We start from the raw sequence: 12,491 nt of genomic DNA, 5'->3' as shown, positions 1-12,491 counted from the left end.
TTGCCCTTCCATGTGCTCCTTCCTGTGAAGGCCAGTTATATGTGGGGGCAGAGGCCATTTGTTTGTTACTAAGGCAGTTACTAACGCCTCTTCCTTACACATAGCTGTACTAAAACCGCATAGAAGGCAACAGCCAAGATGAGCCTGCACCAACTGCCAGGTAAAAGTATTCAGTGGTGTGGACATTTTTTTCACAGGGGGTAAACCCAAGTAAAAATTTTACCTTTAAATCCCCTTTAAAGAAAATGTTCAATATCACTGATTAGGGTGAGGTAGGAATAGAGCAAAGTTGAGGGTCAATGTGCTTCATCTCTCAGCGCTACTTTGCAGGTGACTACAAATCCCCACACACATCATATGATTTAAGCTGACTCCAGTGTAATTGTTTCACAGGTGTCAGATCTGATCTTTAAAAATGTTTTTCCTTTTCTTCCTTTCTGCAGATAAATGATGTATACTTTTAGGCCTCATGCACACTGGACGTTTTTGGATGTTTTTACATCAGCTGTTTTTGGCTTCAGACATTTTTTTTCTACAGTCAATAAACTCCTCATGGTGTTTATTCTGTGTGTCCATGCACACATAGGTTGTTATCAGCTGTTTTGGACTGGGGTGTTTTTTGGCTTTAAAAAAACCTCAAAACTAGTGGATTCTGAGAGGAGTTTTTCAGCTGTATAAATGCTCCAACATCAAAAAATGCAGATAAATGCTCAAAATGGGGCTCACCAGCATTTTTTTGATGTTTTTGATCCATTGAAAAAAAAATGTTTGTGTGTGGAAAAAAACCCCACAAAAAACGCTAAACGCTATCGCAAAAACATTGAAAACACACTGCAAAGCTGCGTTCTCTAACATTATTTTAACGTCTAGTGTTCATGAGGCCTTATTGCTACCCTGGCATAATAAGATGGTGTATTTAAACACTCCAGAGATTCAGTGGTTGCTTAAATATCCCATAAAATGATTTTTATTTAATCTATATTTACATTATTATAAACAAGTTAAATATGAAATCATCTGTGTACACGTTTGTGTGGCAGATAAGAAGAAAACATGCAAGCCACTCTGTTAGTTTTGGCCCCTGACATTTGATTTTGGCATTGCCTTAGCTGACTGCCTTGCAAGGCAGCCTGTCCCAAAACAAACACTCACTGCTGGGATTGTAATTGCTTGAATATCACATCTGATTGGAAATATTCACAACCTCAAAAAAAGCATCTTAAAGGATCCAGAAATTCTTTGCCACCTTGGGGAGAGTGAAGGGTTTGCTGTCAAACCAATAGAATTCACAGTTGAAAAGAGAAAAAAAAAGGTTCACAAAAAGTGAAGTCGTGCTGGGGTGTCCTCGCTTCTCAGAAATTTCAGTGATTTATTTCAACAAAATAGAAGTTATTTTGAGCTTTAAAGGGAAACTATGTTGTGTTTTTTTTTTTTTTTTTTTTTTTTTTTAGCACATCTAGAGTTATTACTGTAACCTTTAAATGTAATTTTTACGATATCTTTCACATTTTTGCATACTTGTTTTTATGATTGCATTTTCTCTGCTGATTGGAGATTCTCTTTCTAGTGGCTATATGTATATAAAACACCTCAATGATTAGACCAGCATTGATGTTTACTGATTTGTATATAGAGCAGTCAGTCAACATCAATTCTTAACAACTGCTGAGATTAAACTTTTACCATGGAGTGTAAAAGTCATTTGAAAAAGACTGATTGGTAGTGAGGGAGAGGACTAGTACATGATTGGAAGGAAGCAGGAAGCATATGTAATCATGTACATAAATAGAATTACTAGCTATGTTAAAAGCATTTTTTTTTTAAATATTAACATATAATGGTAGGATTATTTACAATAAAATAAAATTGGGCATTGTCTGTGGAAGGAAAATAAACTTAACTTTCCCACCAACATGTACCTTCACCTTGTTGCTATAGTCCTGTTGTATCGTGGCCTAGTGATGTTATGCATGGATTTTTACGATTAAAGCATTTATATTTCTGAAGATCGGAAGAGCAGTCACCACTTTTGAAAAAACTTTGACAGTCTTTTAGTTTACAGTCTGGACCAGCACCAGATCTTCAGTACAGCTATCCTATCACCTGGAGCGGTATTGCAGCCTCTTTGTCTTATATGTACCTTCACTTGACTGCCCCACTATCTGTTCAGCTACCCGTAGCTCATTATTATTTTTTTTCTTTATTTGAGAATCCTTGTAAAATGTTATAGAAATGTCATTGTTATAGGCAGATCTGCTGGGATAACAATCACTTCATCAGCTTACCACTGGAAACAGATGGAGCCAAGTGCAATGATGAATCCCCCATCCAAGCCCCCCATCTGATGTTGCACACACTCCTTTCACCTACAAACATTGGATTAGTGCATCGTGCCAGGCTCTTCTCACATGGGCGACAAGGCCTCTACAGCATGAATGAGGCTTTTAGAGTGGCCTGGAGCTTTGTGGTAGCTATACATACACAGCCACACATCGACAGATAGTGGTGGGTGTGCAGCCCTAAAGGCAGACCGATCACACACCAACATACACACACCTGTCCAATTAGGATGTGCAGCTGCTGTGCCTAGAGTCAGTTAGGCTTTGTTCACACTAGTGTGACTTTACAATGGAAAGCCTATAGTATGCCTATGGGTGATGTCACCCAACATGCTCTGCAGCTGTTACTGGAGGATTGCCCTCTTCTCCCCTGTAGCTGGCACTGGGGAGATCACATAACTGGAGCGCTCTGAGAAGTAGTGTAAGCATCTTCCTTCTACAGGGTGGAAAGGCATTTTTAAGAATCAAGTTGCAACAGTTTATATAGACTCTTTCCACTACTTTCAACTGCTTTGGCCAAATGCCTAGGATAAAGCACTACCACAAGGGAAGGAGGAGTAGGTATCGGGTACTTCTCTTCACCTTACATCATTAATACTTAATAAAAGTAATAATAGATCTTAACCACCAATAGTTGCCTCATATTTTGGCTCCTGGATTGGCCTGTCATGCCTGTAAAGATTTGTTTGAATATCTTCTGTAAAAGATAAAGTATGACGACAAACATGTGATAATGTGATTTTGAATGGCAGCTTTTAGTAAAAGGTAGACAGTTGCAGTATGTAGCAAACATTGGCCTTGGTCAGATATATTTTCCATTTGATTGGCTAAATGTTTCCATTTTTGTCCCCTGCTGAAGATGAGAAGTTTTGGCCAGGCCAAAAGCTAACCGCACATGGGGAGATTGGGCTGTCTGACACAAATTGGTTAGCTAGTTGAAACTTCCAGATAATATGCGTTTTACAACTGAGCAAATATCTACTCTCAGATCTTTGGCAGATGAGGCTCAAACAACCAGTTGGCCACTAGTTGTTGCCCGTATGGGCACCTAAAAAGGTTTCTGAGTTCTTTTAAAGATCTCCATTGCAGTAAACTTGACTGAGAAGAGTATTTTTCTCTCCCAATATCTTACCTTGTGTTAAACAATTACGGTACTCTGACATTTTTTCCCAGCATTCTTTAATTCACTCTGTGTATAAATGAAATTTATAATATCAACTTTAACATGATATACAGCAAAAAATATGAATACAAATCATGATAATAAAAAATATAGAATAGCCAACTATGACCTACTAAAATGTGTTAATATTCTGGAAGAGGGAACTACACAGGGCTCTTGGTAGATGGCATGCTGAGAATATGCACACGTTAGCCAGGAATAAGGCTAGAACTCTTCTCACACTTTCTCAACTTTTCCCTGAAAAGGAAATATGCAGACATATTAAGACTAACTACGTAGGTATTTGCCCCCCTTGGTGACTGTTAATGTTCAACCTGGCACCCCATCCTAATATTTTTTTATAACCATTTTTGTAATATTTTTATTATTTTATGTTTGTTTAAAAGTACATTACAGTAAAACTCAAACATTCAGCATGGAAATACATAAAGATTATTTAGCCTACATGTCCAGAACTTTTTCTTTTAATCTTAGAAGTGCTTGCGCATCCTGGTCAACTATACTGTCTAAAATTCTCTGGCTGCTAATAACTTGGCTTTCTGGGATCAGGGTGGGAAAGATTTGCTCTGTGATAGTGCTTCCTAAATTTTAGGGCATGAAGATGGGTCAGTGAGACATGAGACATGCTTCCTATTGCTTTTTACAAATGGCAAAAAAGGCCTGGCCCCCCCGGCCTCCTAACATTTTGTACAAATGGCAGTCACCTGTGCATTAAAACAGCTGATAAATTGTGCGTTGAGAGGGGGCAGGAGCCTTTAATGGTATGGTTCTTTATGTGACCCATGGTAGCAACCTTCCATGTGTGTGGCCAGAGCTGAATATGCATAGCATAAGTGGTAACTGCATGAAGGTTTTATGAGGGAGCAGATGGGATGTGACCGCAATTGGATTGCACAAGGGTTAGGCCTGTGTGTCCATACAGAAGAGTGATGTAGGGGTAAGTAAATGACCTTGCTGATAGGCCGAGGGGCCATTCATACAGAGGGACCCCACTGTTACTTATATATCCACCTATGGCTTTTACTTTGAAGAAGGGTATCTCCAACCAGATTTGTGATCGGGCAAGTTGTTCACTTACTCCAGGGATATTTTTTCAAAACTAGTTTCACCTATCTATATTTGTTTTATATAAAATAAGAGATACAATACATTTTTTGTTATCTTTTGTCAGTTGGTACCTTAAGATAAAAAATAAAATAAAAATATTTCTGGAAACAATATAATGTAAATGATCCTGGGGGGAGAAGATGGCTAATTTATCCCTGGAGTATAAGGAATAGTTAATAATCTACTCAATCTGGAATTGTTTCGTTTGAGGCTGATCCTGTCTTGTATTTTTTCATGATAATCAGAGAGCATCAAATTACTCTTTCTGTAACCAATTGAGGCATCCATTATTGCTTGCAGGGGCATTGTGTATCAACATAGGGAATAGATTACTTCATAAAAAAGATAAAACAGCAATGAAGACATTATTCTGGAGCCAGACTTTTTTATCACCAAAAGAGCAAAAGTTTTACTAAAATGATTACAACGAGAAACACTCCATAAACCAATGTGTGCATTGTACCCATCAGATCCATATGCATGTGATCGTCTGTACTGTAGCAAGTAATAGCAAAGCTGTAGTGGCGTAAAGTGGACCTGATTCCAGAATATTTCACTTTTTGTATTTGTATGCCCACATATAAATCACATTTGTCACTCTAATTGCATGAAGTGTCACATTATTTCACTTCCTTTCACTTCCCCACAAATGAAACGCCATTTGCATGAAGACTTTTGTCCACTGCACCTGGTGCCCCTTGATCCCAAAAAATTGTGGGGAAATGCATGCCAAAGAATGAGATCGTGCTCAGACACAAGTGTGTCCTTGGATGCACAGTGAGCGTTTAGCTGTGGGCATAGGGCACAGGTGAGAGAGGCTATGAGAGGCTGACAGCTGCTGTTGCTGGATGAGGCTGGGTGGTGCACTCAGGGGTGCTTCTGTTTAAGACAGTAAGTGGCCATAAATGACTACATGAAAGGCAGAGTTCTGGGTATTCGCCCCTGGGTGCATACTACTGACCGAAATGCAAGTACCACTTGGTGCACCGGCCAGCCGCAGCAGCTGTCAGCCTCTCAGTGTTGGTCAGGCTGTGCAGCTGTGCTCCCCACCTGCGGCTAAATGACAGAGCCCTGTGCACTGGGGCTAAATGTACTGCACGGGAATCGGATTGCATGAGTGTTCACACCCATTGGATCCGAATTCCTGTCTAAATTCAGTTCCCACTGCGATCTGCGAACCAATCTGGGGGCGTTGTTAACTTTGTATTGACACCCGCAGTGTTCGCAGAGGGCAGTGTGAACTGTCTGCAAGGGGGAAGCGATGCGGGAACCCACACTGGAATTGCGCTGGTTCCCACTTTGCAATAGTGTGAACCAGCCTGAAGAGACAATACAGACTTGAATATAAATATCTCATGAGCTCATAAAGATCAGCCCACTAATTTATTGTTTATCTGCGCTATACCAATATGTGTATATGTTATATACAAATAGATATATACTTATTAATGTGTGTGAATAATACTCTATGTAAAAATGTAATTTCTAAATCGTACATTACAGAACAATGGATGAGCATTCAGGTAAATAGAGATATGCTGCTGCCTTCAGGAGATTCAACACTGGTAAAACACAGCTGTAATGTCATTCCAGTATAACACCCCCCCCCCCCCCCCCAACTCCCAGCATGCCTTCATTTTTTGCTAGTGCTCTAGGAGAGTGGACATCTTCTTTCTACAGAGAGAGGCCAACTAGTTGAAAGATTTTTTTCTTTTCACAATTGCTGCTAGACCAGAAGGTGCTAATTTTCCTGTTTCCTGAGTCAGTTGTCTTCAATATTGCCACAGGGGTTGTACCTGTACCCCACTGGAAAGAAGCTTGACCAGCCTTTAATGATCCTGAGGTCACTGGGCTCCACATCAGACATTTGCCTAGACACCTAGTTTGTGTTGGGTTAGCCACAGAGCGCTCTACAGGTTCAGGAAAATGAAGCATGCTGGTGGAACGCTACTGTTTAGAAAGTTTGCTCACCAATGGGGTGAATATTATCAGGATGGGGCATGTCCACTAGATCCTGGTCCTCTATTATTAATGTGTTGTACCACAGGGCAGTTTTTGAACTTCAGTCACCATGAGTCAGGGCTTTTCCCTTTATACAGAGTCTTAGAGACATTTTTAATTTTGACTGGTGCCTCTAAGAAGGTAATGTCAGGAACACTGACTGCAACAAATTCATATGCAGAATCAGTGGTGGGAACTTTAAAAGTAGTGCCATTACAGATCTCTCCTGAGTGTGTGTGAGTCTCTGGACGTTACTGTGCCTGCACACGTTTTTTTTTTACAGGCTGCTTCACTATGCATGTGTACACTATTTTCCTTGGATCGGTGCAGACTGTTGAACTTCCTGCCTCTGCCTTTGCACCACCTCCACAATCATCTGGGTGCATTGGGCTCCCTACTGCCTCTAGTGATAGTTGCAGACCTGCAGTAACCCTTCCTGTTCCAAGAGCAGTTTGTGAGTACCCTTTTGGGCAATTCCTCACTTGCATATTTTAATTTAGCACACCTGACGTGCAAAAGGGCTGGTTCTGCAGACCTTGTCAGCTTTCAATCCATTAGCAGTACCTGTGAATCTAGGTGCTAGGAAGCGGGGATGAATTCTTAAATTCATTTAGTAAACACCTTTTACGTCAACCTGTTAGAATAGCTATAGTGGAGGTTAAAACTTAAGGTCATCTGTATCCTTGCTTCATAACTAAGTCATTGGCCCAGAAGAAGCATGCGGAAATTCACTGGCATACATGTTCTAGGTCCCAGAATCACTTATTAAAAGAATAAGGATGACAAAACCAGAGCATACAATTTGTCAATGGCATCTACAGTAATTCTGTCTGACAGGTTCTCTTTAAAAGATATGTTCACCTTTGGAACATGTTGCATGTTCCATCCGTATTTAGGGTGGGGCATGTAACATTTTCCAGCTGCTGCCACCTCTCCCACCAGTCCCCCTTCTCCCATGACAGCAGGTGGGAGTTCTTTTCCCTCGCACTTGCTGTTACTTTTTGGCAGCGCCCACACAGCCGCATCATTCATTCAGTTTTTTGTGAATAAATAAACTACAAAGACTTGTAGTTGCAGGGGGTTGCAGGGGTGCTGAGTGCTCTCATAGTCCATTGACATGTAATTTTAAACAGCCCGTACACAGGTACAGGCTGAAAGCCAGAGGACATGTCTGCAGAAGCCCACATTGCACATGCTGATCACGGCTTCAATGCCTTCCAAGCTTCTGCAGGAAAAAATTATAAATGCACATTTGCTTTTTTCTGGGAAATTTGTGCAGCTATTTTTTTTTTCCCATAAGGGTGAACTTATGCTTTAAAGGGCAGTCTAATGCCCAACACAAAAGTACTATTAGAAATTACAATACAATGTATAAATTGTAGTCTTGTAACAATGTCTCTATTCTCTTTTGCCAGGTGCAATGTCACACTTACACAGGATATTGCTGGTGCGTTACACCTGATGGTAAACCTGTCAGTGGCTCCTCTGTGCAGAACAAGACTCCTGTATGTTCAGGTATCGAAGAAAGCCTAGGTAATATCATTACATGGCTGCTAATGTTGAAACGAATGAGGATATCTCTGCTACTGCTGAGATATGAATTTTTTTCTTCAGAATGTAATCCTCTTAAACCTATTTATAACCAGAGGTTGTTCAGGATTCTGTTACAGAATGCCTCAAAACAATTTCTGTATTAGTTATTTTTTTATAATGTTGGTTTAGTTGGATTGTTCTGTAAAGGTAGCTATTCGATGGCTGTAGCAGATGTTAATGATGTACGAAGGTTCCCCGAGACCAGGTCAAACACAAATAGTAGTCAGTCATCTGTGTTGGTTGATTTTGACACCCATGCCCTAGTGTGCATGTCAGTGAACACATCTGCCTCAGAAAAGCAAAAAAACAAAACTTGGCAATTCAAAGTAATATAGTAAAAAATACAAAAAAAACTGCTTAATGATCTTTTAATTTGATAGGTGGCCACTTTGACCAACTGAGAGTTGGTAAGGTGGAACGAAGCTTGACTTGACAAGAAAAGTAAAAATTTGCATATCAATTCTGCTGCCCGTATCTCAAGCCTTACTGATCATTTTGGCATTTTTTTTCTTACCACAACCTTTGATTTAGCATTTCCTACCAAATGATCAGTTGAAATAGCTCAGGGTCATGACCAGTTTCTTTAAGGGCTCTTTCATACTTGCGGTATCCCTTGGTGTTACTCCAGGTTGAATTGGTTTCATGGGCGTTTGACAGGGGGTGATATGTCGCCTCCTTATTGCCTGTTTTAACACAAAAAAATGATAACCATACATGTTCAATGTGCTACATTCACTTGAATGTTTGGCAGTAAGAATACAATAGTGCATAGGGGAGGATATCCCCATCCTCCTCACTTGTGTGGCCGAGGGAATCCATTTATTTTTAATCAGCCCCAGGGGCAGATCAAGAAATAGTCTATCTATGGTCAGCCTCGAAGACAACCCTTTCAGGCTGTATCCCAAACAAAATAAAAAGTTTTACTAAGAGGGAAAATAAAGCTCAATCGCAGCCAAAACTTATTTCAAGTACTCCTTGACGTATACAACCCATTTTACCATCTGTTCAGATCCTTTTGGTATTGGTACATTTTAACCACCCCTTGCTTGTCGCCTTGACTTGTCAGGCGGCTAACTCGCCTGACAGGCCGCCCCTGTGTGATCAAGGATAGGAGGGTTTAGTTCTGCTTTAAGATCTGTGTTATTAAAGGAAAAGTCCAGTTTTGTGGGCATCACACAGAGCTTATATTTAAAATATAATCATTATCTCTGGCATTTTCTTAAAACTAGATTTCAGACCACTGTGAAAGTAAGAACAACTTAAGATAAAACAATTGATGGCATTGTATGCAGCTGATTTGTAGCACTGAAATACTTACTCCAGGACACTGTCTGCTTGGAGTTTGTGTATTTTCCCTGTGTTGGTTTTGTCAGATTTCTCTCCAGAAACCAAAAACACTGATAGTGTTATCAGATTCCCTCTGAACTGGTCCTAGGGTGCGCACTAACTGCTGTTAGGGGCATTTGATTGTAAGCTTTATTTGGGGCATGGAATTCATATTCTTTAGAAGTACTCTAAGATTTGTTAGCACAGTATAAATTAAAACAATAAAATGCCCTTTTAGTTTGTGATTAGCTGCCTCAGTGTGCTGTCCAATAGGGAGGCTTATAACATTTGTTTTTTTTTTTGTCATCTGTGTCCTATTGGGGGGCATTTTCCTTTACTTCCTGTCCCATAGCCAAAAGAGGAAGTGAGAAGAAACTCCTCGAAAATTGAGAGAATTCCTGTTTGTCCCCAGGGTCGCCAGAACTAGTGTCACCATTGGAACATCCCCCTCTATTACTTTTCTGGGGATAACCCACAATCTGGAATTTTATTTACCTTTACTTGGGTATCCTACTCCCCCTCCACTCTATTCAAAACTTAAAAAAAAGGGTTTTGCCTATAGTTATATTTTAATTACAGACACTTTTATTTAAAACATTTTTTACATTGCAATCACTACCTGTTGCTGCCTATGCTATATCCAAATGACGGCTATAGTGTGGGCTTGATTTGCCAGGTGGGTGTCTATTGATGTCCTCCTGTGATCCTCAAGTCCAAAGTACTCAGCTGATCGCAGATCGGGGTAAAGGGCCAATCACAGCAGCCATTTACCATGTGATCAGCTGTGTTCAATGAGAGCTGATCACAGATGTCAACATAAGCTGGTTAGGAGAGAAGAAGAAAGTTGATAACCAGCTTGTGTTAAAGGGACATGGGCACTGATTATCAGTGCAGTCCCATCAGTGCCCATTAGTGCTGCCAATCAGTGCCTCCTCATCAGTGTCACCTATCAGTGCTGCCTATCAGTGCCCATCAGTGCCACCTATTAGTGCCCATCAGTGTCGCCTGCCAGTACTACCTGTCAGGGCCCTTCAGTGTGGCCTATTGGTGCCCATTTGTGCCACCTATCAGTGCCTCATCAGTGCCCACCAGTGCTGCTTCATTAGTACCACCTATCAGTTCCCATCAGTGCAGCCTCATCAGCGCACATTCGTGAAGGAGAAAAAATTACCTGCTTGCAGAATTTTATAACAAACTATAAAAAAAAAAATCGGTCTTTTTTTGGTTTGTTTAGAAAAAATTTAAAAAACACAGTGGTGATCAAATACCACCAAAAGAAAGCTCTATCTGTGTGAAAAAAACAATAAAAATGTCTTATGAGTACAGTGTTACACGGCAGTGCAATTGTCATTCAAAGTGTGACAGTGCTCAAAACTGAAAATTGGCCGGGGGCGGGGGGGGTTAGAGGGTAAAAGTGCCCAGTAGGAAAGTGGTTAAATCTTCTTGATGCCTTTTTTAGGATTATAGGACCACAGGTTGTTAGTGGATGCTCAATCACAGACCTTCTTTCACACATGGAATCAATCTATCAACATGGCTTACACTTGTGTCCTGTACACACAAGCGGATTTTCTGTTGGAAAAAACTTGTTTTTTCTGACAGAACTCTGCTCAAGCTTGGCTTGCATACACACAGTCACAGAAAAGTTTGCTGTGACCTACAACACTATGACAAGCCAAGAAAATTAAGTTCAGTGCTTCCGAGCATGCGTAGGAATTTTGCGTGTCGGAATTTCCCATCGCAACTATTTCCGACCGAAAAATTAAGAATCTGAACTCTCTTTTGCTGGCCAAAATTCTGCCAGCAAAAGTCTGATGGAGCATACACACGATCACATTTTCTGACCAAAAGCTCTCATCGGACTTTTGCTGGCAGAATTTGCGATCGTGTGTACGGGGCATTCAAGTTTTTTTTGCTCTTTTTTTTTTTTTTTTTTTTATTTACTTGGAGAGATGCATTATTGGACACCTATTAAATTTAAAGGATAGTTACAGTTGTAAATATTTTTTGGATAGTAAACTGGAAAACATTATGATGGCCAAGAGTTGTAATAAGCAAATACCTACTGTAGCAGCAATGCCAGCTTGGAACTGGCCAGCCTTCAGTGTCCATGGCTCTTGGTGTTTTCAGTGTAATGTCCAAATATGATTTATAACCACTCTTTTAAATTACGGTTGTTATAAAAATCAGCCAGCGCAGTTTCTAGACTGGTACTTTATACAGATAATGATCAAGTTTTTCAAAATGCATTTTCAAAAGAATAACACTTACAAAGCACAGCAGATGGCATTATTTATTTGGAGGAATTAGCACCTCTATTTCAGATTTGGAAGTGAGGATGTGTTAATAACATGCATTTTCCATATATATAAAAACCAGTTCAATATTGAGTGACAGCTGCAAATGTGCTGCACTTGTCACAGATTCTATGGGGTTAATTTATTAAAGGGAAATAGGTTGTTTGCTTTGCAGGGGATTTTTCCCTTAGGTTAGTGAATGTGTTGAACATTCACTTTGCAAAAAATACTCAATTATGCGCAAATAAAAAAAAAGTATTTTTGGGTGTACATGATTGGATGATGGAAGTTAACAAAGCTTTGTCTTTTACTTATAACTAAGCAAAATTCCCATGCAAAGTCAAGAGCCTAGTTGGTATTGGTAAAGCAACCACCTATGGCTTCTGGGGTGAACGGTTAACTAAGACATTAACAGTGCTTCTCTATCAGGATTATAATTGAGCTTGATTAATATCTCAAACAAAATAATCATTCATTTGTTAGCTATACAGGCCCAATATTTGAAAGCAGTGCAGCTATTTTAGGTGCTGTTAGAAAAATTTTAGCTATGTTGGGGTTAACCCCCAAGTGATAATGAGCATTTAGCATGTTGGAATTACATACTGGAGAGTCACTGCATTTAGTGATCATTTAGTACCAGGAAAT

At 40.0% G+C, this 12,491-nt stretch overlaps 1 protein-coding gene across 11 annotated transcripts in view; it reads left to right on the top strand.

Annotated features, from left to right (window-relative positions):
* The window catches only part of SMOC1 (SPARC related modular calcium binding 1), a 273,199-nt gene that overhangs the window by 143,245 nt on the left and 117,463 nt on the right, over positions 1-12,491 (top strand). For 7 of the 11 annotated variants that reach the window (XM_077464635.1, XM_077464634.1, XM_077464639.1 and 4 more), the window contains exon 4: positions 8,046-8,163. In XM_077464635.1, coding sequence (XP_077320761.1) covers positions 8,046-8,163 — 118 coding nt within the window. The remainder of the gene's footprint in view (positions 1-8,045; positions 8,164-12,491) is intronic. The other 4 variants (XM_077464636.1, XM_077464640.1, XM_077464644.1 and 1 more) reach the window with 1 other exon arrangement.

This window comes from Lithobates pipiens, unplaced genomic scaffold (genome assembly GCF_037356315.1).
Source record: "Lithobates pipiens isolate NorthernLeopardFrog02 unplaced genomic scaffold, aLitPip1_a1.2 Scaffold_30, whole genome shotgun sequence".
Classification (NCBI taxonomy): Eukaryota; Metazoa; Chordata; class Amphibia; order Anura; family Ranidae; genus Lithobates; species Lithobates pipiens.
Note: the sequence above shows the minus strand (reverse complement) of the source record. Positions and strands in the feature narration are given on the sequence as shown.